The 23,522-nt window shown below is 48.1% G+C and overlaps 1 protein-coding gene across 4 annotated transcripts in view; it reads right to left on the bottom strand.

The window, feature by feature from the left end:
• Window positions 1-23,522, bottom strand: part of LOC146046056 (cyclic nucleotide-gated channel beta-1-like) — a 415,388-nt gene that overhangs the window by 217,491 nt on the left and 174,375 nt on the right. For all 4 annotated transcript variants that reach the window (XM_083165226.1, XM_083165229.1, XM_083165228.1 and 1 more), the window contains 2 exons: window positions 11,172-11,238; window positions 9,606-9,636 (listed from right to left, as the gene is read on the bottom strand). In XM_083165226.1, coding sequence (XP_083021352.1) covers window positions 9,606-9,636; window positions 11,172-11,238 — 98 coding nt within the window. The remainder of the gene's footprint in view (window positions 1-9,605; window positions 9,637-11,171; window positions 11,239-23,522) is intronic.

Here is a 23,522-nt window from a genome sequence, read left to right as displayed (position 1 = left end):
GGCTGGGAGGTAGTTGAAGGTAGATGCTGTTCCCCGTGGCTGGGGGCAGTTATAGGTAGATGCTGTTCCCCATGGTTGGGGGCAGTTATAGGTGTATGCTGCTCCTTGTGATTGGGCGCAGTTATAGGTGTATGCTGTTCCCTGTGGTTGGGGGTAGTTATAGGTAGATGCGGTTCCCTGTGGCTTAGTGCAATTCTAGGTAGATGCTGTTCCCTGTGGTTGGGGGAAGTTATAGGTAGATGCTTTTCCCTGTGGTTGGGGGAAGTTATAGGTAGATACTGTTCCCCGTGGCTGGGGGCAGTTATAGGTAGATGCTGTTCCCCATGGTTGGGGGCAGTTATAGGTGTATGCTGTTCCCAGTGATTGGGGGCAGTTATATGTACATGCTGTTCCTGTGGTTGGGGGCAGTTATAGGTGTATGCTGTTCCCAGTGATTGGGGGCAGTTATATGTACATGCTGTTCCTGTGGTTGGGGGCAGTTATAGGTATATGTTGTTCCCGGTGCCTGAGGGCAGTTATAGGAAGATGATGTTCCCTGTAGCTGGGGGCAGGTATAGGTATATGCTGTTTACTGTGGCTGGGGGCAGTTATAGGTAGATACTGTTCCCTGTGGCTGGGGGCAGTGATAGGTATATGCTGTTCCTGTGGTTGGGTGCAATTTATGCTGTTCACCATGGCTGGGGGCAGTTATAGGTAGATGCTTTTCCCCGTGGCTTCGGGCAGTTATAGGTAGATGATGTTCCCCATGGTTGAGTGTAGTTATAGGTAGATGCTGTTCCCCATGGTTGGGGGCAGTTATAGGTACAGCATATGCTATTCCCTGTGGCTGGGTGCAGTTCTAGGTAGATGCTGTTCCCTTTGGCTGGGGGTAGTTATAGGTAGATGGTGTTCCCTGTGGTTGGGGCAGTTATAGGTAGATGCTGTTCCCGGTGGCTGGGGACAGTTATAGGTAGATGCTGTTCCCCATGGTTGGGGGCAGTTATAGGTGTATGCTGCTCCTTGTGATTGGGCGCAATTATAGGTGTATGCTGTTCCCTGTGGTTGGGGGTAGTTATAGGTAGATGCTGTTCCTTGTGGCTGGAGGCAGTTATAAGTATATTTTGTTCACCTGTGGTTGGGGGCAATTATAGGTAGCTGCTGTTCCCTGTGGCTGGGGATAGTTATATGCACATGCTGTTCCTGTGGTTGGGGGCAGTTATAGGTATATGTTGTTCCCTGTGCCTGAGCACAGTTATGGGAAGATGCGCTTCCCTGTAGCTGGGGGCAGTTATAGGTATATGCTGTTCACTGTGGCTGGGGGCAGTTATAGGTAGATACTGTTCCCTGTGGCTGGGGGCAGTGATAGGTATATGCTGTTCCTGTGGTTGGGTGCAGTTTATGCTGTTCACCATGGCTGGGGGCAGTTATAGGTAGATGCTGTTCCCCGTGGCTTCTGGCCATTATAGGTAGATGATGTTCCCCATGGTTGAGTGTAGTTATAGGTAGATGCTGTTCCCCATGGTTGGGGGCAGTTATAGCTACAGTATATGCTATTCCCTGTGGCTGGGTGCAGTTCTAGATAGATGCTGTTCCCTTTGGCTGGGGGTAGTTATAGGTAGATGATGTTCCCTGTGGTTGGGGCAGTTATAGGTAGATGCTGTTCCCTGTGGTTGGGGGTAGTTATAGGTAGATGCTGTTCCCCGTGGCTGGGGGCAGTTATAGGTAGATGCTGTTCCCCATGGTTGGGGGCAGTTATAGGTGTATGGTGCTCCTTGTGATTGGGCGCAGTTATAGGTGTATGCTGTTCCCTGTGGTTGGGGGTAGTTATAGGTAGATGCTATTCACTGTGGTTGGGGGCATTTATAGGTAGATGCGGTTCCCTGTGGTTGGGGGAAGTTATAGGTAGATGCTGTTCCCTGTGGTTGGGGGTAGTTATAGGTAGATACTGTTCCCCGTGGCTGGGGGCAGTTATAGGTAGATGCTGTTCCCCATGGTTGGGGGCAGTTATAGGTGTATGCTGTTCCCGGTGATTGGGGGCAATTATAGGTGTATGCTGTTCCCTGTGGTTGGGGGCAGTTATAGGTATATGCTATTCCCTGTGGTTGGGGGCAGTTATAGGTAGATGCTGTTCCCTGTGGCTGGAGGCAGTTATAAGTATATGTTGTTCCCTGTGGTTGGGGGCAATTATAGGTAGCTGCTGTTTCCTGTGGCTGGGGGTAGTTATATGCACATGCTGTTCTTGTGGTTGGGGGCAGTTATAGGTATATGTTGTTCCCTGTGCCTGAGGCCAGTTATAGGAAGATGCTGTTCCCTGTAGCTGGGGGCAGTTATAGGTATATATGCTGTTCACTGTGGCTGGGGGCAGTTATAGGTAGATACTGTTCCCTGTGGCTGGGGGCAGTGATAGGTATATGCTGTTCCTGTGGTTGGGTGCAGTTTATGTTGTTCCCCATGGCTGGGGGCAGTTATAGGTAAATGCTGTTCTCCAGGGCTGGAGGCAGTTCTAGGTATATGCTGTCCCTCATGGTTGGGGGCAGTTATAGGTATATGCTCTTCCCTGTGGCTGGGTGCAGTTCAAGGTAGATGCTGGTCCCTGTGGCTGGGTGTAGTTATAGGTAGATGCTGTTCCCTGTGGTTGTTGGCAGTTCTAGGTATATGCTGTTCCCTGTGTTGGGGGCAGTTATAGGTATATGCTGTTCCCCATGGCTGGGGGCAATTATAGGTAGATGCTGTTCTCCAGGGCTGGGGGCAATTCTAGGTAGATGCTGTCCTTCGTGGTTGGGGGCAATTCTAGGTAGATGCTGCCCCTCGTAGTTGGGGGCAGTTATAGGTATATGCTGTTCCCCATGGCTAGGAGAAGTTCTAGGTAGATGCTGTCCCTCGTGGTTGGGGGAAGTTCTAGGTAGATGCTGTTCCCCATGGCTGGAGCAGTTATAGGTATATGATGTTCATCATGGCCTGTAACTAGTAATGACACGAGTACCATCTATAGATGACACTATGGTGTCTCTTTCCTGCTTTCATACAATGTCCTCTCTTATCTACAGTGGACATTTGACATTGACTTTGTACATCCCCAACCTTCCCACCAAACACCAGGTGCGACCAAGAAGGAATCTGAGGTACAGTATGGAGGAACACGGCGATGGCATCCTCAGATGTCTTACAGCTCCATAGCTGGCCGCCAAAGGCTGTTTATCAGCGTGATAAATGGGTGGCGATGATGGTTATGATGAAGTGAGTGCAAGTCCCCCTGTATTAGTCTACAGTCACATGACACAACATCAGGTAAACATCTTATATTCCTAGGCTCATTATACGTCCGACCAGTCCCGAATAATTACCAGGGACTCAAGTCCCATAACCTCGCTAAGTACATGTTACGCTTTGTCACCCATAGAAACTATTATGGGTACACAGGCGATACACAGTGAGTCCAGTCATCCTCCCCAATACCGATTATGACTGAGAAGCGCTAAGAAGATGCTGCCGCTATGTAAATGCTAATGAATAAATAATGTGCTTGTGCCATCAGAAGTGATACTGTCTACAATGGTTTTATTAATAGTCCCGGTACATAATACTGGTTCTGGTTGTTATTACAGGACAGCAGATGGGGACCGAGGACAGGGCTCCACTGACTCCATTTTCCCATTTGTTTCAGGGGTTATTTATACCCCCTCCCCCTGAAACAAAGGAGAAGACAAAACAATTAATATAGAGAATGTGCAGCCTCTGTCCTGAGCCTCAGGTACAATAAGCCATGGACACAACTGTTATAGTGTGTACACACGGTACTATTTGCCTTCCGATGTTGACGATATAGTCAACATCGGATCGGAATCGGATGTAGATCGCAAGGGTTTTAACCCTTGCGATCCCGATCCGATCCCTATGCGCGTTCACGTATTGCAAGGCAGAAAGTCTTGTCTGCCTTGACTATATAGTGCAGATCTGCACAATATAGTCAGACTTGTATGCAAATCGGATGTGCCTTGCGATCCGATCCTGATCCGATCTCATCGGATCGTGGATCGCATCTTAAGGCACTTCTGCACACTATTACTGTGACTCCACATGGATGCTGTACCATCACACTTGTACTGTGCGGTGTCAATGTGAATACGAGTGGCTGCTGTACCATCTCACGTGTACTGTGCAGTATCACTGTTACTGAGCATGGCTGCTGTACCATCTCAAGTGTACTGTGCAGTGTTACTGTCACTACGCGCGTCTGCTGTACCATCTCAAGTGTACTGTCACTAACTACACGTGGCTTCTGTACCATCACACATGTACTATTACTGTGAATACACGTGGCTTCTGTACCATCACATGTGTACTGTGCAGTGTCACTAACTACACGTGGCTGCTGTACCATCGCACATTTACTGTCACTGTGACTACACATGGCTGCTGTACCATCTCATGTGTACTGTGCAGTGTCACTGTGACTACGCATGGCTGCTGTACCATCTCACGTGTACTGTGCTGTGCAGTGTCACTGTGCGTGGCTGCAGTACCATCTCACATAACTGTACAGTGTCACTGTCACTACGCATGGCTGCTGTACCATCACACGTGTACTGTGCAGTGTCACTGTCACAACACGTGGCTGTTGTACCATCTCATGTGTACTGTGCAGTGTCACTGTGACTATGCGTGGCTGCTGTACCATCTCACATGTACTGTGAAGTGTCACTGTGACTACGCGTGGCTGCTGTACCATCACACGTGTACTGTGTAGTGTCACTGTGACTACGTGTGGCTGCTGTACCATCACAGTGTACTGTGCAGTGTCACTGTGACTACGCGTGGTGAATGTACCATCTCAGATGTACTGTGCAGTGTCACTGTGACTACGCATGGGTGCTGTACCATCTCACGTAAACTGTGCAGTGTCACTGTCACTATGCATGGCTACTGTACCATCACACGTGTACTGTGCAGTGTCACTGTCACTATGCATGGCTACTGTACCATCACACGTGTACTGTGCAGTGTCACTGTGACTACGTGTGGCTGCAGTACCATCTCCCTTGTACTGTGCAGTGTTACTGTCACTATGTGTGGCTGCTGTACTGCACAGTGTCACTGTCACTATGTGTGGATGCTGTACCATCTCACGTGTACTGTGCTGTGCAGTGTCACTGTGCGTGGCTGCAGTACCATCTCACATAACTGTACAGTGTCACTGTCACTACGCATGGCTGCTGTACCATCACACGTGTACTGTGCAGTGTCACTGTCACAACACGTGGCTGTTGTACCATCTCATGTGTACTGTGCAGTGTCACTGTGACTACGCGTGGCTGCTGTACCATCTCACATGTACTGTGAAGTGTCACTGTGACTACGCGTGGCTGCTGTACCATCACACGTGTACTGTGCAGTGTCACTGTGACTACGGGTGTCTGCTGTACCATCACACGTGTACTGTGCAGTGTCACTGTGACTACGCGTGGTGGCTGTACCATCTCAAATGTACTGTGCAGTGTCACTGTGACTACGCATGGGTGCTGTACCATCTCACGTAAACTGTGCAGTGTCACTGTCACTATACATGGCTACTGTACCATCACACATGTACTGTGCAGTGTCACTGTGACTACGTGTGGCTGCAGTACCATCTCCCTTGCACTGTGCAGTGTTACTGTCACTATGTGTGGCTGCTGTACTGCGCAGTGTCACTGTCACTACGTGTGGATGCTGTACCATCTCACATGTACTGTGCAGTATCACTGTCACTACATGTGGCTGCTGTATTATCTCACATGTACTGTGCAGTGTCACTGTGACTACGCAAGGCTGCTGTACCATCTCACGAGTACTGTGCAGTATCACTGTCACTATGCGTGTTGGCTGTACCATCTTACATGTACTGTGCAGAGTCACTGTGACTACACGTGGCTGCTGTACCATCTCACATGTACTGTGCAGTGTCACTATGACTACGCATCGCTGCTGTACCATCACACGTGTACTGTGCAGCGTCACTGTGATTACACTTGGCTGCTGTACCATCTCATGTGTACTGTGCAGTGTCACTGTCACTACACATGGCTGCAGTACAATCTCACGTGTTATGTGCAGTGTCACTGTCACTAAGTGCGGCTGCTGTACCATCTTACGTGTACTGTCACTAACTACATGTGGCTGCTGTACCATCACATGTGTACTGTGCAGTGTCACTGTGTCATCATACTTGCCTACCTGACCCTCTCCATTCGGGAACAAATGCTCTGTTCCTGGACTTCCCTGGTAATGTATGATTGCCATCACCTGTGGGGAGCTAGGCAAAGGTGTTTCACCACAGGTGATGGCAATCATACATTACCAGGGAAGTCCAGGAGCAGAGCATTTTCTCCCGCATGGAGAGGGTCAGGTAGGCAAGTATGCATCACATGTGTACTGTCACAGTAACTACACGTGAATGCTGTACCATCACATGTGTACTGTCAATGTGACTACACATGGCTGCTGTACCATCACACGTGTAGTGTCACTAACTACACGTAGCTGCTGTACAATCACACGTGTACTGTCACTGACTACACATCAGGGGCGGGCCAGGTGGCAGGGTGCCATCCGCGGGAGGGGGGGTGCGGGGGGGTGCGTGGGGGGGGGTGTGAATCATGGGGGAAGGGGGAAGGGAGGCCGGGGGGGTGCCGCTCACCTGGTGTGCGTGTACTGTAGCCCTGGCTGGGCGGGGGGAGGTGATGTCAAGGGGGTGGTGGTGTGTATACCACTGGTCTTTACCCTGGGGGGGGGGGGGGCGGGGGGGTGTATAATGCTGGGTGGGAACTTTGTGTGTATGACACTGGTCTCTTCCCTGGGGGGGGGGGGGGGGGGGGGGGTTGTGTATAACGCTGGGCGGGAACGTCATACACACAGAGTATGAGTGATAGATCTGGCTTAATATATAAGAGATTTTTCTATACAAGTTATATGTGTTAGTCATTTTGTGTTCTCCTTTATCTGTGATTTCTATGATTTCTATGATTTTTTACTTTTTTCCATTTTTTGTTTTGTTTGTTAATTAGACAGCAGCGTGCAGTCAATGGTGTGTGTGGGTGCAGGGTGTAGTGTGGTGTGTGAGGGGAGTGGCGATAGTGTAGTTTGTGCAGGGTAGGGGTAGTGTATGCGGGTGCAGGGTTAGGTCAGGGTTGCCTACCCTCCCGGAATGGCCGGGAGGGTCCCGGAAATCGGGTCCCCCTCCCGGTCCCCCGGAGAGGGCAGCTCAAAAGTCGGCAACTATGGGTTAGGTGTGTGCGGGTGCAGGGTTAGAGGTGGTGTAGTGTGTGTATGTGTGTGTGTGTGTGCGGAGCAGGTGCAGGGTAGGGGTGGTGTAGTGTGATCAGGTACAGGATTAGTGTAATGTATGATAAGAGCAGGTGCATGGTTAGGGGTGGTGTAGTGTGTGCAGGGAGCAGGTGTTGGGTTAGGGGTGATTTAGTGTAAGTAGGGGTAGTGTAGTGTGTTAACGGAGCAGTTGCATGGTTAATGGTGGGGTAGTGCATGCAGGGAGCAGGTGCATGGATAGGGGTGTGGTAGTGCATGCAGGTGCATGGTTAGGGGTGGGGTAGTGCGTTCAAGGAACAGGTGCATGGTTAGGGCTAGTGTAGTGTTTGTGGAAAGCAGGTGTGCTATGGCGGTCTGATAGGGGGCATCCTGACAGTCAGTATCCCGACGGAATCCCAACTGCTGGTGCTCCATCAAGGGGGCAAGCGCAAAGAAGCCCCTTGTGCAGTTCGCTGTGCTCGCCACTCTGCGGGCTTGGTGGCTCATATAATGTGTGAAGGGGGCGGGTGCGTTAGGGGTAGTACCTGTCCTGTGCCTGGTACTGGGAAGCTGTCTGCAATGCTAGAGAAGAGACTAATTAAACTTCCAATTGCATAATTAGTTATTAGGGTGGATCAGAGCAAGTAGTGACAATTCATTTTTTTAAATATAGATTTTAATTTGGCTTAAAAAAAAATCTAAATATCAAACTTTTTGCACATGGGGGTTACACCCACATGTGCCTATTTGAACCACACCCACATTACACAAGCCACTCCCTCAACATTTTTGTCATGGCTATCCCCTGTGAAAAGCTGGGCTACTTGCTTGTGTCTGCCCCCCTGACTGAAAGTTGCCAGCCAGCCCCTGCTACACGTGGCTGCTGTACCATCACACATGTACTGTCACTGTGACTACACGTGGCTTCTGTACCAGCACATGTATACTGTGCAGTTACACCATACTTGCCTACTTTTGAAAACTAGTTTCAGGGAGGGGGCGTGTCATGCTCCTCCAAAAGGGCGTGTCTAAATCCATATATGGAGAGATTGTGAACGTGGCACCTAGAAGTTTGGGTGTGTACTGCTACATCTGCGAGGAATCTTTTAAAATGACTTACAGTATATCCAAATGTAGATGAGCCCAAAGCACTCAGTAAGAGATACTATACTTGGTAAAGTGCTGGGAAATGGCACTGATGATTCAATGGAAATGTATCCCTTTTTCCCCAAAAAATGTAACAGTATAATGTGGGATAGGTGAAATGAGGGAGAATACTAGACTAATGAGGGAGAGCGGGAGATTGCTGTTATTTCAGGTAGTCTCCTGCAGAATGCAGGAGGGTAGGCAGCTATGAGTTACACTGTCACTACGCGTGGCTGCTGTACCATCACACATGTACTGTCACTGTGACTATGCATGGCTGCTATACCGTCTCATGTTTACTGTCACGGTGACTACGCGTGCCTGCTGTACCATCACACGTGTACTGTGCAGTGTCACTGTGACTACAGGTGGCTGCTGTACCATCTCAGGTGTACTGTCACTGTAACTACACATGGCTGCTGTACCATCACATGTGTACTGTCACTGTGACTATGCGTGGCTGCTGTACCATCACACTTGTACTGTGCAGTGTCACTGTCACTGTCATTACGCGTGGCTGCTGTACCATCACACATGTACTGTGCAGTGTCACTTGTGAGTATGCATGGCTGCTGTACCATCTCACGTGTACTGTGCAGTGTCACTGTCACTACGCGTGGCTCCTGTACCATCAGACCTTTGGCAACATTAAAGTTCTATTAAATTGTGCTTCCATCATTCTAGGAACTGAATCTCACCATCATATCAGTCTCCTCTGCTCTCTTTCACCAACCTGCCCATGTCCCCCCCTCCAATATACCACCATCCTGTCTGTCAGTGTCCCATTGGGCTGCCATCATGTCACACAGCACAAAGGCCACTGCCAGCCCATCACACAGCACAAAGCCTGCTGCCAGCCCGCCACACAGTCTGCTTGCTGCCCGTCACACAGCACAAAGCCCGCTGCCAGCCCGTCACACACACTGCTGACACCACACAGCTCAAAGCCGGCTGCCAGCCCACCACACACACTACCGACACTACACAGCTCAAAGCCCGCTGTGTCTTAAGGTAACGTTTTTGTTTCTTTGAGCAGATTCAATTTTTCTATCCTTTGAAAACATTGGGGACAGGCCTTCTGGGTAATCCTGCACTGTTCGTATTGAGGAGGCTGGTGACGCTGACACAGATAGAAGCCTAATCCTATTATCCCTACAACTGACAGACACAAGCACATGGGATTATCAGCTGAGATTTACCTTCCTCCACCTGGCAGCTGTCCTGTGATTCCTGCCGGAGAGAAAAGAAGCCATCAGTAACGTACAGGTACCCAAACTCATTCCCTATGTGTACCATGTTCAGTGGGAACTGTGGGCCTCATCCTGACATCTTCACAGCCCATGGAACGCACGCACACCGAATCCCCTAACTAATACCGCTTTCAGACCGCACTCTAGACCCGGGTTATTGCCGTGTTCTTGCGGCCCCAACACGGGTCAAGGTGCGGTCTGAAAAGGCCACCACGGGTCGAGTAACACGGGTGTTCAACCCTGATATTGACCAGGGTTGAACATGGCTATGACCCGTGTCAAGTGCAGTGTGAACAGGTGCCTGGGTCGAGCGACCTGTGTCCCGTTCACAGTATGGAGGAGGCAGCACTGTCAGCTCCAAGTACTGCCTCCTCCCGAGCCCCCGATGACGCGCCGCCGCCCAGCTCCGCCCCATGTGACGTCACCGACTCGGCAATATGCCGTGTCGGTGTCGGAACTTTCAGACCGCAATGCCGTGTTGCTCTGGGGATGGTACCCGTGTCCTAATCCCATGTGAGACACAGCATTTGCGGTCTGAAAGTAGTATTACATGCAAACACATCGCCTTACATGCAAACCCCCACCATCAAAAATGGGGTTAAATTTGGACCTGTACGAACAGGTCTAAATCGGCACCTGTGTGGGGGATGCCCCACCCCTCCTCCTCACTTGTAATACCCAGGTACACCCTCCTGCACCTGGGGACAGGTGCCCCTCCTCCTCCTCACCTGTAATGCCCAGGTACACCCTCCTGCACCTGGGGACAGGTGCCCCTCCTCCTCCTCACCTGTAATGCCCAGGTACACCCTCCTGCACCTGGGGATGGCTGCCCCTCATTCTCCTCACCTGTAATTCCCAGGTACACCCTCCTACACTGGGGGACAGGAGCCCCTCCTCCTCCTCACCTGTAATACCCAGGTACACCCTCCTGCACCCAGGGATGGGTGCCCATCCTCCTCCTCACCTGTAATATCCTGGTACACCCTACTGCACCTGGGGACGGGCGCCCATCCTCCTCCTTACCTGTAAAACCCAGGTACACCCTTCAGCACCTGGGGACGGGTGCCCCTCCTCCTCCTCACCTATAATACCCTGGTACACCTTCCTGAACCTGGGGACGGGCGCCCCTCCTCCTCCCCACCCATAATTTCTAGGTGCCCCCGCCCAGGTCAGTAACATAGCTTTCCAGCTGTTTCCCTGTATCCCATGTGGGGCATGGGTATGGGTCAACAGAACTTAGGTCGACCTATGAAATAGGTCGACACAAGCATTCGGTCCTCACAAGTTTTGCATGTTTTTGGGTGTTAGCATGTGTTTGTACAGCACGTTCTATGCCATGGCTCACTGCACTTGGCAAACTGCTATGCCGTTGGTAAAGTAATGTATGAAAAACTCATCTTGACCTTTCTCATGTGTCGACCTAATGCTTGTAGACCTAGTGAAGCATCCTGCGGGTGGGAGGGGGGCACATAGCGGGACCAGACATGATCAGTGTGCACAGTGCTGTACATATACCTGCTTGGCTGCAGTTACTGGCTGCGGAATAACTTTCTCCAGACTGTAAGTGATCCAGCTCAAAACCCTGGAAGATAAACAGGTGTCACACCGACATCACGCTGACCTCCATCCGACATACCCCCATCATACCGCCAATATCCCCCGTCATGACGCCAACATACCGCAGACATCCCCCTGAAATCACACTGACTGGGTGAGGGGGGGGGGGGCAGGAGCGGGGCCTCGGAGCTCTTGGAAACAGGTCCCATAATGACATCACACTGACCCGTACGCTGGGGGTCTGGGGAATGATGTAATCGCCTTATTTCTGCTGGTGTATGATATAATGGGCCCCTAATGTTCCCCTTGGTGCTGGATGTGCCCACTCTCTGCACTCTAAGGCAACAACAGCAATATGTGAGACACACAACACAAAATCTGAACCATCCATCAGCTGAGGGCACTGATGCCTCCTGTGCACCTGGGTGCAGCAGAGACCCCAATAGCTGGGGCACCCCATTACCAGCGCTCACAAATGCTCAGCCTGGGATTTCCTGTCTCCCCCGCAGATGTTGATTTGCCCACCACTACCTCGATGATAAATTCAGGGGGGCCCTGAGTATGTTGGAAAGTGGGGGAACCCCCCATCTGAGCCATGAGGATAAACAGAACAATATTAAATTCCATACAACTAGAACAGGTTATTCAGAAACAAATGACTGAACCAAATCATAAAAGGATATTGTCATGGTCCATCACATGATCGGATCGAAGAAATTATGTCTCCTATCATTATATGTATTATAAAATGTATTCTGTATGACTTGTGAACTTATTGTGACCCGGGGCAGGGGCAAACGCAGGATTTTCAGAAGGGGGTTTCCAGAGGGGCGGAGCAAAGCACGGGTATGGGTCTGGGGTGTGGGCCCCCAATATGCCGGCACAGGCTGACTACTCCAGGGCAACACACAAATGAAAATTAGTAGGTGTTAATAAGAAGCACATAAGTGCTATGTAAGGAGGTGAAGGTGTGGTTAAAATAATACATACAATGTGATAGGGAAAAACATAAATGTTAATAAAGTGTTAGGGTGTGTTAGTGGTGCTATCACCTAGCCTGACTCTATTGGCTCCCTCTGGCAGGTGGCCGTGGACTGCGGGATGCTAGGCTTCGCCTGTAGCCTCCACGGCTGAAATGGCGAGTTAGGCCAGCCCAAGCTCCGGTGCAGCCAGGTATAAGGTGGTGATAAGCCCACGACGACCGCCAAGGATTCCAAGTCCAAGAGGAGAATCTAACTAAACTAATGAACCCCAGCTATGAAGGAAAATGCCAAAGTACAAATCCCTATTGCAACACAAGTATGGGATAAACGGATAAATAAACACGGGAGTACTGAGATAACGAAACTGAATCCAGCGACTCTGTCGCAAACAAAACTAAAGCCAAGCGTCCCTGTCGCAACCAAGCGACCTCGTTGCAAACCGTAAAGTTGTTCCCAGCACAACTTTAAGGGGTTAACCCCACACAAATCAAAAGGAAGAATAATGCCCAACCTTCACTAGGTAAACTGACATGATAAAGAGCCACCTAACTGCAGGCTCAGAGTACTCCTGACACTGGGTATAAGATGGAAGATGGAAGTCCCAAGATGTCAGCAAGTGCAGCAGGCTCAGGCAGAAAGGAATCAGCAGCAAGTCCCAGGACAATCCTGCACAAGGCACAGGAAATTGCAAACCAGGAAACAGGAAGCTATCACCGGCTCTACATTGCTGGGGAGAATGCCTTAAGAAGGACTCAGGTGATTAGCAGGTTCCTCAGGTTTACAGGAACCTTCCAACCCCTGATAGCGAAAGCTGACCAAGCCAAACGGAAGTTCTGGAATGTCAACACCACAGGGAAATTGGATCAATATACACACAAGGTATATTGGGCGCAAAAGTGGCAATTAAATTAAAATTATATGTTAATCAATACATAAATGGATAATCACAGCTTCAATTAAACAATTGTGCTGCTCCCAGAGGTAATAAATTCAACCAAAACAAACTAAACAAATCAAAGAGAGCGCACTGTGTTGATCTATTGAGTTTATTATATAAAAAATTAATTACACATATAATCATACACATAAAATAATAATTATAAAAACAATTGATATCCAGCATTGCATACGCAATCCATCAATTTTATTGGCTCATAATCATAAGGTTGAATATTGCAATCTCCTTTAAGATGGATAGCTTTTTATATAAAAAAAAATTATAATTTTTTTTTCAGATGCCTCCAACAAGAAAAAACTTTTGAGCAGCTTCAAATATAAATAAAAGTTCCTGTGCCTTTAAGAATTTAATAAATTTCCAAGTGTCATAAAAAAGTTCCAATATGTTATAGTTACCATAGCCTGCATATGTAAGTGGGGAGATGTCAGCGAGGAATGATGTTTATTTGAATGGGGGACATACCTTTGTCCGATACAACCGGCGGGGCTCTGTTGGACTTGGAGCCTCTGTCGGGAGCAGACTGTCAATCTCCTGTCTCTCACTGTCCTCTCTGTGCCGGGGAAGGATGTCACACTCACCAGCCTGATGTAAATCGCTGTAGAGATCGCCGCAGGTTACTCCCAGCGTGTGGCCTATAGAAGCGGGGGTCCAAGGACCAGGTTGGAATGGAATTGAAGAAGAAGCTGGCTTTGGGCTTGTGAAGGCAAACCTGGTCACAGTATTTCACGTGCTTGATGCGTTTCTCTGTCCACCGTAGCTGTCGGTTTCCTCAGAAGCTGGGGAATCATGCTGCTGTCTCAGTTTAAAAAGGTAGATTGACCAATTCCCTTTTGGGGTTAATTGTATTGCACCTGTGGTTTAAGCAGATCTCACTTTCCATAGGTTTGTACCTCACAGGTATTTGTATTCCGTATGGTTAAGTCCTTAACTCTTATTGATTTTATACATGGTTACTGCTGTGGATATCATCTAATGCAACTTAAAAAGCATATAAATAAAGTTTAAGTTTTATAATGGCATCATTTAACGTAGTTACATTTTGCATTTTATTTTATTTTTAAGTTTGACACTTTCTATATTAGCTACAAATGTGGCTAAATTACACAAGCAATACTAAAAGTAGCTGGTGGCTCAGAGGTAAAGAGGACTGGCATACAGAACGATCATAGCGTCCTAGGATCAAAAACATTTTGTTTTCAAAACACTTTCTAGAGTAGCTACAAATGTTGCTAAATTTACTATTTGAAACTATAAGGAGCTGGTAGCTCAGAGGCAAGAGAGAGGGCTAGCATACAGAATAATCATTGCGTCCTGGGTTCAAAACCCATCTTGGGATTGATATATTTTATTTTAGAAAAGAAGAAAAATCATATATATTCTTTATCTTAGATAGAACGAGGGCTGCATAGGCTCGGGTGAATTTAAGAGCCTGTGAATTTGATGGTTGTAAATAAAGCTATTGAAGAAAGTGCAAAGTTCCCAGGGGAAATCCCAGGTTGAGTGGCAGGTAGATCTGCCAATCAGGTAGCATAGGGGCGTTATCTTTAGAGAGGGGTATATTAGGTGATGCTGGCAGGAAGGACTTCCTCTTTGAGTCTGGATCCCCACCCTCCCTATCCCTTTTCTCTGTGCTACCTGGCCTGCGGGCCATTCACCAAATTGGCTTCTATAGCTTTATAAATTGGCGAGAAGGCGCTCTCGACCAGCAGTCAGGTGGGGTGTCAGGTGGTGTCTATGCGGTATTGCCCCCCTTTGCCTGGACGGCGGGCGAGTGGGACATTGGACACTTCATGGAAGTGTCCGCGCCAGGCCATAGAAGGGGTGGTATGTTTGTCACTGTGTGGGCTGTACCCCAAAATAAGGGGTGTTGGCGGATTGGGGCGCTTCCGTTGCTACCATGAGCAACATCCTGGACTGGTGCTGGTCTCAAGTGCTTTCTTTGCCATCCCTTAGACCAGTGGTTCCCAACCCTGGTCCTCAAGTACCCCCCAACAGTGCACGTTTTCCAGGTCACTCGGCAGGTGCACTCATTATTTAGGCACATTTGAAAAGATCCACAGGTGGAGCTAATTATAGCACTTGTGATTCTGTGAGGAGACCTGCAAAACATGCACTGTTGGGGGTACTTGAAGACCAGGGTTGGGAACCACTGCCTTAGACATATAGGGGGTCATACCATTACAATAAATATTCATGACCTTTTTAAACTTACGCAGTGGTTCTCTGTGTCATTATTTATAGATTAAGGTGTTTGTGTGATTTATTTCTAGGCATAAGAGTTAAGTAAGGGTATAGGCCAAGCAGCATAGTTCATTAAGCGCCTTAATATTTTCCATATCTTTCGACCTTTAATGATTCATCTATAGCAGGGGTGTCCAACCTTTCACCTTCCCTGGGCCACATTAGAAGTTGAAAATTTGGTTTGGGCCGCACATAAAATAACAGTAACGATACCTGATCATCCAAAAAAAACATAGAAAACATAGTTAACATATTAAACTTACTTGGAAATGAAGTTAGTGAGATGTTTGACATTGTGGGGGAAATTTACCAAAATGGATTCGTAGAAAAAAGGTGTATTCGTAGGCAGAAATACACCTTTTTTTTTTACGAATTTGTATTTTCGGGATTTACAATCCCAAAAATACAACAATTCGTAGTCCTAAAGATGGAACATTCGTATTTGTATTTACAAATACGAATGTCCTACACCATCGATAGGATACGACAGAAATCACCATTCAAAAGAATGGTGATTCCTGATTTACTAAGCAGCCGTACTGGCAATACGGCTGCTTAGTGGTGTAAAACAGGCACGCAAATATGACAGGAAAATAGAACACCATTTTCCTGTTCTATTTGCGTTTTAGCCTGCACGGATCAGTCAGATCCGTGCAGGCTTCAGTGTAAAAAAATAGAAAAATAAATAAATAAAAAATAAAAACGGCGTGGGGTCCCCCCCACAGCCGAAACCAGCACCAGGCTGAAGGAGCCGGGGCCGGTAATTAAAAATCAGGGAGCCCGACAAATAGGGGCTCCCCGATTTTTAACAACCAGCCCCAGGCTCCAGGTCCGGGGCTGGTTCCCAAAATACGGGGGACAAAATGACTAGGGGTCCCCCGTATTTCAAGAACCAGTCCCAGGCACAACCTGCCAGCAGGGTAATGCCACAGCCGGGGGGAGACTTTTTATGCAAGTCCCCCCGGCCAAAGCATTCATCCCTGTGACCGGTCAGCCTGGCCAGGGGCCCTGGGGGAGTGGGGACCCCCCCAATGAAGGGGTCCCCCCCCTCCAGGACTTACCTGACCAGGCTGAAGCCTGGTACTGTCCCCGATGCCCCTGGGCGGTGGGCATCGGGCTGATAAAAGGTGTAAAAATAAGGATAAACTATTGTTTTTTACTGTGGCACTACAAGTGCCAGCAAGCCTCCCCAGCAAGCTGGGACTTGGAGAACCACAAGTCCCAGCCTGCTGGGCATTAAAGGGCCCGCTGGCACTTGTAGTTCCACAGTTAAAAAAATAGTGCACAAAACACACTGACACACTTTTAAAATAAAACTTTATTACATACATTACACACATACTAATACTTACCTATCTTCTTTCCGTAGGTATCCCTGGTCCTGTGTCGTCGTCTTCTGGTCCTGTGTCGTCTTCTTCCTCCATGTCGACCGTCACTGTCGCCGTCCGGATCCGACGAAATCCATTTGGGAAGCTGTGGAAGGAAACCATACTCACCTGTCCCAGCGCGACGTAGTCCAGGTAAGTGTCTTGGCAAAAAAACAAACCGAACACCCCGAATCCAGCCGGACAGCAGAGAGCCGCACAGTGTTTACATCGTGCGGCTCCGCCTCCCGAATGCCGCTATTGGCCGCTTTGCGGCCTAGCAGCTCCTGATTGGCCGCTAGGCGGCCAATAGCGGCATTCGGGAGGCGGAGCCGCACGATGTAAACAAACACTGTGCGTCTCCGTGTCCGGCTGGATTCGGGGTGTTCGGTTTGTTTTTTTGCCAAGACACTTACCTGGACTACGTCGCGCTGGGACAGGTGAGTATGGTTTCCTTCCACAGCTTCCCAAATGGATTTCGTCGGATCCGGACGGCGACAGTGACGGTCGACATGGAGGAAGAAGACGACACAGGACCAGAAGACGACGACACAGGACCAGGGATACCTACGGAAAGAAGATAGGTAAGTATTAGTATGTGTGTAATGTATGTAATAAAGTTTTATTTTAAAAGTGTGTCAGTGTGTTTTGTGCACTATTTTTTTAACTGTGGAACTACAAGTGCCAGCGGGCCCTTTAATGCCCAGCAGGCTGGGACTTGTGGTTCTCCAAGTCCCAGCTTGCTGGGGAGGCTTGCTGGCACTTGTAGTGCCACAGTAAAAAACAATAGTTTATCCTTATTTTTACACCTTTTATCAGCCCGATGCCCACCGCCCAGGGGCATCGGGGACAGTACCAGGCTTCAGCCTGGTCAGGTAAGTCCTGGAGGGGGGGGACCCCTTCATTGGGGGGGTCCCCACTCCCCCAGGGCCCCTGGCCAGGCTGACCGGTCAGGGGGTTAATGTTTTGGCCGGGGGGACTTGTATAAAAAGTCTCCCCCCGGCTGTGGCATTACCCTGCTGGCTGGTTGTGCCTGGGACTGGTTCTTGAAATACGGGGGACCCCTAGTCATTTTGTCCCCCGTATTTTGGGAACCAGCCCCGGACCTGGAGCTGGTTGTTAAAAATCGGGGAGACCCTATTTGTCGGGCTCCCTGATTTTTAATTACCAGCTCCAGGCTCTGTCAGCCTGGTGCTGGTTTCGGCTGTGGGGGGGACCCCACGCCGTTTTTTTTTTATTTATTTATTTTTCTAATTTTTTTTACACCTTGCAGCCTGCACGGATCTGACTGATCCGTGCAGACTGCTACAAATAATTCGTATTAGCAGCCGTATATACGGCCGCTAATACGAATTGTTACACCATCGGAGGGTTACAAAGCAATGGTATCTGACTGCTTTGTAACTGACCCTCCGGAACACGAGTTTGCATACGACTTAAACAGTCGTATGCAACCGTAGGGAAAATACCAATACGAAAAACTAGGTTTTTCATATTGGTAAATTTCCCCCTGTTTCTCAGCCACCAATGCATCCAGATTTGCTTCGATGGAACTTGTTGCAATTCTCAGCGAGTGCTCAAGGTGCTCATCAGATATTTTGGTTCTAGTTTTATTCTTTGTGTGCTTCATCCTTGAAAATAGCTGCTCACAAATGTAGGTGCTTCCAAATAGCGATGACATGAATAAGGCATGATTGTGAAGTGCAGGATATTTTTCTATATATTCTTTGTGAATTGCTGCACTCATCCCCTGTGTCAACAGCTGTGGTGAGTGATCACTACAGGGGGCATTATGAATATAATTGGCATTACCAGGGGGCATTATATTCATAATGCCCCCTGTTAATGCCACTTATATTCATAATGCCACCTGGTAATGCCACTTATATTCATAATGCCACCTGGTAATACCACTTATATTCATAATGCCCCCTGGTAATGCCACTTATATTCACAGTGCCACCTGGTAATGCCACTTATATTCATAATGCCCCCTGGTAATGTCACTTATATTCATAATGCCCCCTGGTAATGCCACTTATAGTCATAATGCCCCCTGGTAATGCCACTTATATTCATAATGCCCCTGGTAATGCCACTTATATTCATAATGCCCCCTGGTAATGCCACTTATATTCATAATGCCCCCTGGTAATGCCACTTATGAATATGATCACTCACCACAGCTGTTGACACAGGGGATGAGTGCAGCAATTCACAAAGACACTGATGGTAGTGGGGGTATGAGAAGGCACCGCTGGCCTGGCTGCCTGCTCCTGCCGCCGCCGCCACCCATCAGATCATCATCCAGCCCTGCGCGCTGCTGGGATGGATCACGTGGGGGAAGCGCCAGCTCAGACGTCCTTCGGACCGCGGGAGCAGCTGAGTGCGCCTGCGCATTCGCACCAGCGCTCCCGCGGCCATTTTAGTTTTGGGAGAACTCGATGCTGGCCGCGGCCATCTTTACTTTGGGCACAGTGCCGCGGCCAGCACGGAGACGCTGCTGCGGGCGGACCAGGTAGTTGCCCTAAATATATTATACTTAGAATTTCTTAAAATGTACTGGGCCGCATTACTACCCGACCTGGGCCGCATGCGGGCCGCGGGTTGGACAAGCCTGATCTATAGTATTAAATCAATTTCTCAGAGAAAAGCAGCTTTTATATTTTCTTGATATATTATTCGAGTATACACACATTATGATAATCCTTCTAACTAAACATCAATGCAAATATAAACAAATGAAAATTATAAGTATAGACAGAGATAAGAATACAGATGTCATAAAAGGTTGGATCAGGATCCATAGTTGAGAGGGAAGTGGTAGACAAAGTTGTTTAGTATATGATTTGAATATTTCAATTCAGATTTTACACATAGAGCCAGATCTTTATATTTATTCCTATTATTATTATTTTATTTTAATAGCAATGCTTTTGTATCCTCTGTCAATGATGTAAAAAATGTCGGTACTTGTTTCCTAGCAGGGCGCCCAGTTTTCTTACGTACACGAACGTAGTGAAATCTCATCGATGATGGCATGGCATTACGTTATTGTACCATGCGATGCAATGCGATTTTCCTGTTCCCGCTCCCTGTCATTCCTGCCCCATCAGATCCTCTCAAAAATCACATTAAAGGACTGTATCCTGGAGAATATAGAGCCGGGCACCACCATCTATACGGACTGCTGGAGGGCATACAACACCGCACAAATGGAATTGGCTGTTATCATCACTTTACTGTGAACCATCGGTTCAATTTTATTGACCCGGCCACAGGGGTCTATGCACAAAATGTGGAGCGACTGTGGGGCGCATGTAAGTGGTGCAATAAGCACCAAAGAGGCACTGCGCCACACATGCTTCAGTTGTATCTCATTGAATTTATGTGGAGAAAGACATTGGGAAATGATGACCCGTTCAACCGCATACTTCAGGCACTGAAGCTTCTCCCTAAGGATGATTAACTCTTCTTGTTCTTTAATCATTACTGTTTTTGATTTTAAAGTTCTTATATTTAATTATTAATCAATGTTCTTAAATATTTAATGAATTTATTTAAGTAAATTACAGTTATTAGTTAACACATGTCTTCATTACTGTGTCAGCTGTATGATTTTGCAGATGTGAATGTGTTCCTAAAACACCAACTCTATCCACGTCACCACGAAGCGTGGCGAGGGGTGGCGGAACACGTCCTCCCAACCTTTTCATACCCCCACTATACACATCGGCGTGGAAGCCACCGAGTCTGAAGCGTCGTGAGCGGACGCGGAATACATGTAAAGTAATCCGCTGCACTCGCCACGCTTCGGGCTCAGTGGCTCGCTGCTCTTGCCACACTATATAAAATCAGCTCCCCGCCGACGTGGATAGTGGTTGTATGAAAAGGTCGGGAGGACACGTTCCGCTGCGCTTGCCACACTTCAGGGTGGCGTGGATAGTGGGGGTGACTAAAACCTCATTGTATGTCTTACAAGTGTATATCTAATGGCATGGCATCGCAAAATCGGGAGGTGCGATGCGATCCTCTGGGGTCAACAGAGCAGTGAATAAATGACATTTAAAAATCGCATCGCATCGCACGGCACTAAAATGGCACATGCAATGCTATTTTAGTACGGAGAATAGCCCTGTACTAGGAAACAAGTACCAAAATGTCAAAAGAACTTACTCATATGAGTGGTGCACCAGAAATTGAACAAACAAAATTAAAGCTAAGAACAACTACTAAGTTCACTCACTTATAAACTTTATGCACTTTTGTTGTTTTAAATATATCCTTCAATAAAGGGGACATCTCAAATGCTTTGAAGAGCCTACTTAAAATCACTTCGAATTATAGGATTTCTATACATTATTTAATTTGATATTGTCATTCAGGCCAGCTGGAAACAGTGTGCCCAATGAAAATATCCTAAAGTCTTCTCGAACACATAATCTGTCATACATGCTCTATCCCTTGTAGACTTAAAACTCGTGGGTCTCCATTGTCTTTATGCTTAACATGTTTAGATAATGAATGGGTTAATACGCCTTTCAATATGTTTCTCCGATGCTCGAGAAACCTTGTATTCAAAGTACGAATAGTCCAGCCCACATATGTGGTTTTGCAATCGATATGACTCTATTTTGAACGATGACCCTGAATGTTATATAGGAGATGACTAGCGCTCTGGCTTTAACTTGATATCAGTAACTTGCTGATGAATTGATATAGGGTGGTGTGACCTGTGTAGATTAATTGTATTAATTAATAATAACAATGTGACAGAATGTTAAAAAAAAAAGTGTTTATTAAACTTGATGTCATGGGTCTATAAATGACATACAGACATGAAGGGTATGGGTGGTGGGGGATGGGGGCCCTCTTAAAGGGATGTGGAAAGGCTGGTGGAGTCCAAAGTCACAGAGGGGGGCTGGAAACAAAGCACACACTGCTTCACCTCCTGCGGTGAACGCAGTCCGTGTGCTCTGGGGAGAATGATGCTGTGGGGATAAACAGTGCACAGTTTTCAGCTTTTTTCAAAGGGTCAGAATAAGTGTCCAGGTGTCGCTCAGGTTAAGAGCGTCCTCTATATTGGCCCAGCGGTGCACCTAACACTTACCTGATACCCGCTGATGTCCTTAATCCTTCCGTCCCACGTTGCTTCGCTGGTGCTTGAACTGTATCTTGCTGGTGTCTGCACAGCCGTGCAGATCACCAGTGTAGAAACAGCGTCGCTTCTACAGAGACTGAAGCACTTCCGGGTTCCGCTGACTTGCGTTCGCCGGGTGCTGCTGGTCCCTGGAGTAACACGGGCTGCACTCCCGGTGGGGAGGAGACTGCTGTAGACTGCTGGATGTAAAGGGTGCTGCCCAACGCGTTTCAACCCCGCTGGGGTCTTTTTCAAGGATATCTGATCTGCATTGATGTGTCGCTCTATAAAGGGTGTCCACGGGACACGCCCCTTGGAGGAGGGCATCCATTGGTTCGTGCGGCTGTCCATCTGATAACGGGTCCTGATTGGTGGTATTCATAGGTGCAAATGAATGAAAGTCCAAGGTGTGCCAAGATACTGTTAGTATGTTTGGCAGAAAGTCAGATTTGCTGCGTGATATAGGGCAGTCTGGTGGCTCTATATATTCATTGCATGTGGGGAGTGGTCGACATTAGTTGTGTCGACCTTATGTCCATGTTGATGAACATGATGAGCTGTGATATAAGAAGGTGGGATAATGGCTGTAGGTGGCCATGGGGACTGGTAATGTTGATCTAATAAGGAAATAAGTAGTGTATCACTACTTATTTCCTTATTAGATCAACCTTCTTATATCACAGCTCATCATGTTCATCAACATGGACATAAGACCTGGCTGTCAATTCATAAGACCTGGCTGCATCGGGGTCGGAGCGGGCCTAACTCGCTCCTTCGGACACGGCGGCCACAGGTGAAGCCTAGCTCTGCAGGGGTTTACCATCTGCCTCAGGGACTCAACAGAGTTAGAGTAGCATCCGCTGTGGCCGTCCTAACCGGTGGTCCCGGCTACGGGCTCACGCCTGACCACCTGTCTACATCCGCCAACCGTTTCTCCTTGTGCCACAGTAGGCACCGTAACATTATAACCGGCCAGAAAAAATACAGGCTATATTTGGTCTTAGATCTCTTTCTGTTATTGGTTGAGTGACCTTGTATTATGAGTACCACTCCCCAGACTTTCTCTGATCAGCTCTAGGGGCTTATTCAGATGGTGCGGGAATTGTCTTTAAAGGTAGCTTCGCAAGAGCAAAGGCTGAGGCCCCCAGAGTCAGGAGGTTCAGACCCCAAAATGAACCTACGAGATCGGTTCTCTGGGGATCGCAAAACCTTCTTTAATTTCAGGGAGAGCTGCAAACTGTATTTTAAGCTCAAACCGCGCTCTTTCATGTCCGAGGCCCAGCGTATCGGTTTAGTAATATCTTTACTGCAGGGTGACCCCCAGACCTGGGCCTTCGGACTGCCTTCTGACAGCCCAGCTTTGACCTCGCTAGACAGTTTCTTTAGTTCTCTTGGGTTGTTATATGATGACCCCGATCGTGAAGCCTCAGCAGAGACTCATCTCAGGGCCCTTAAAGGGAAAGACCTAGCTGAGGCTTATTGTACAGAGTTCCGCCGATGGGCAAATGACTGCGGATGGAACGATCCAGCATTACGCAGCCAATTTCGTTGTGGTCTGGCCGACAAAATTAAGGATTGCCTCATTCAATACCCAGCGCCTAAAACTCTTGACAAATTAATGGA

Source organism: Crinia signifera, chromosome 11 (assembly GCF_055691185.1).
Source record: "Crinia signifera chromosome 11, ASM5569118v1, whole genome shotgun sequence".
NCBI classification, from domain to species: Eukaryota; Metazoa; Chordata; class Amphibia; order Anura; family Myobatrachidae; genus Crinia; species Crinia signifera.
The sequence above is the reverse complement of the archived record's forward strand: the minus strand, read 5'-3'. Positions and strand labels throughout refer to the sequence as shown.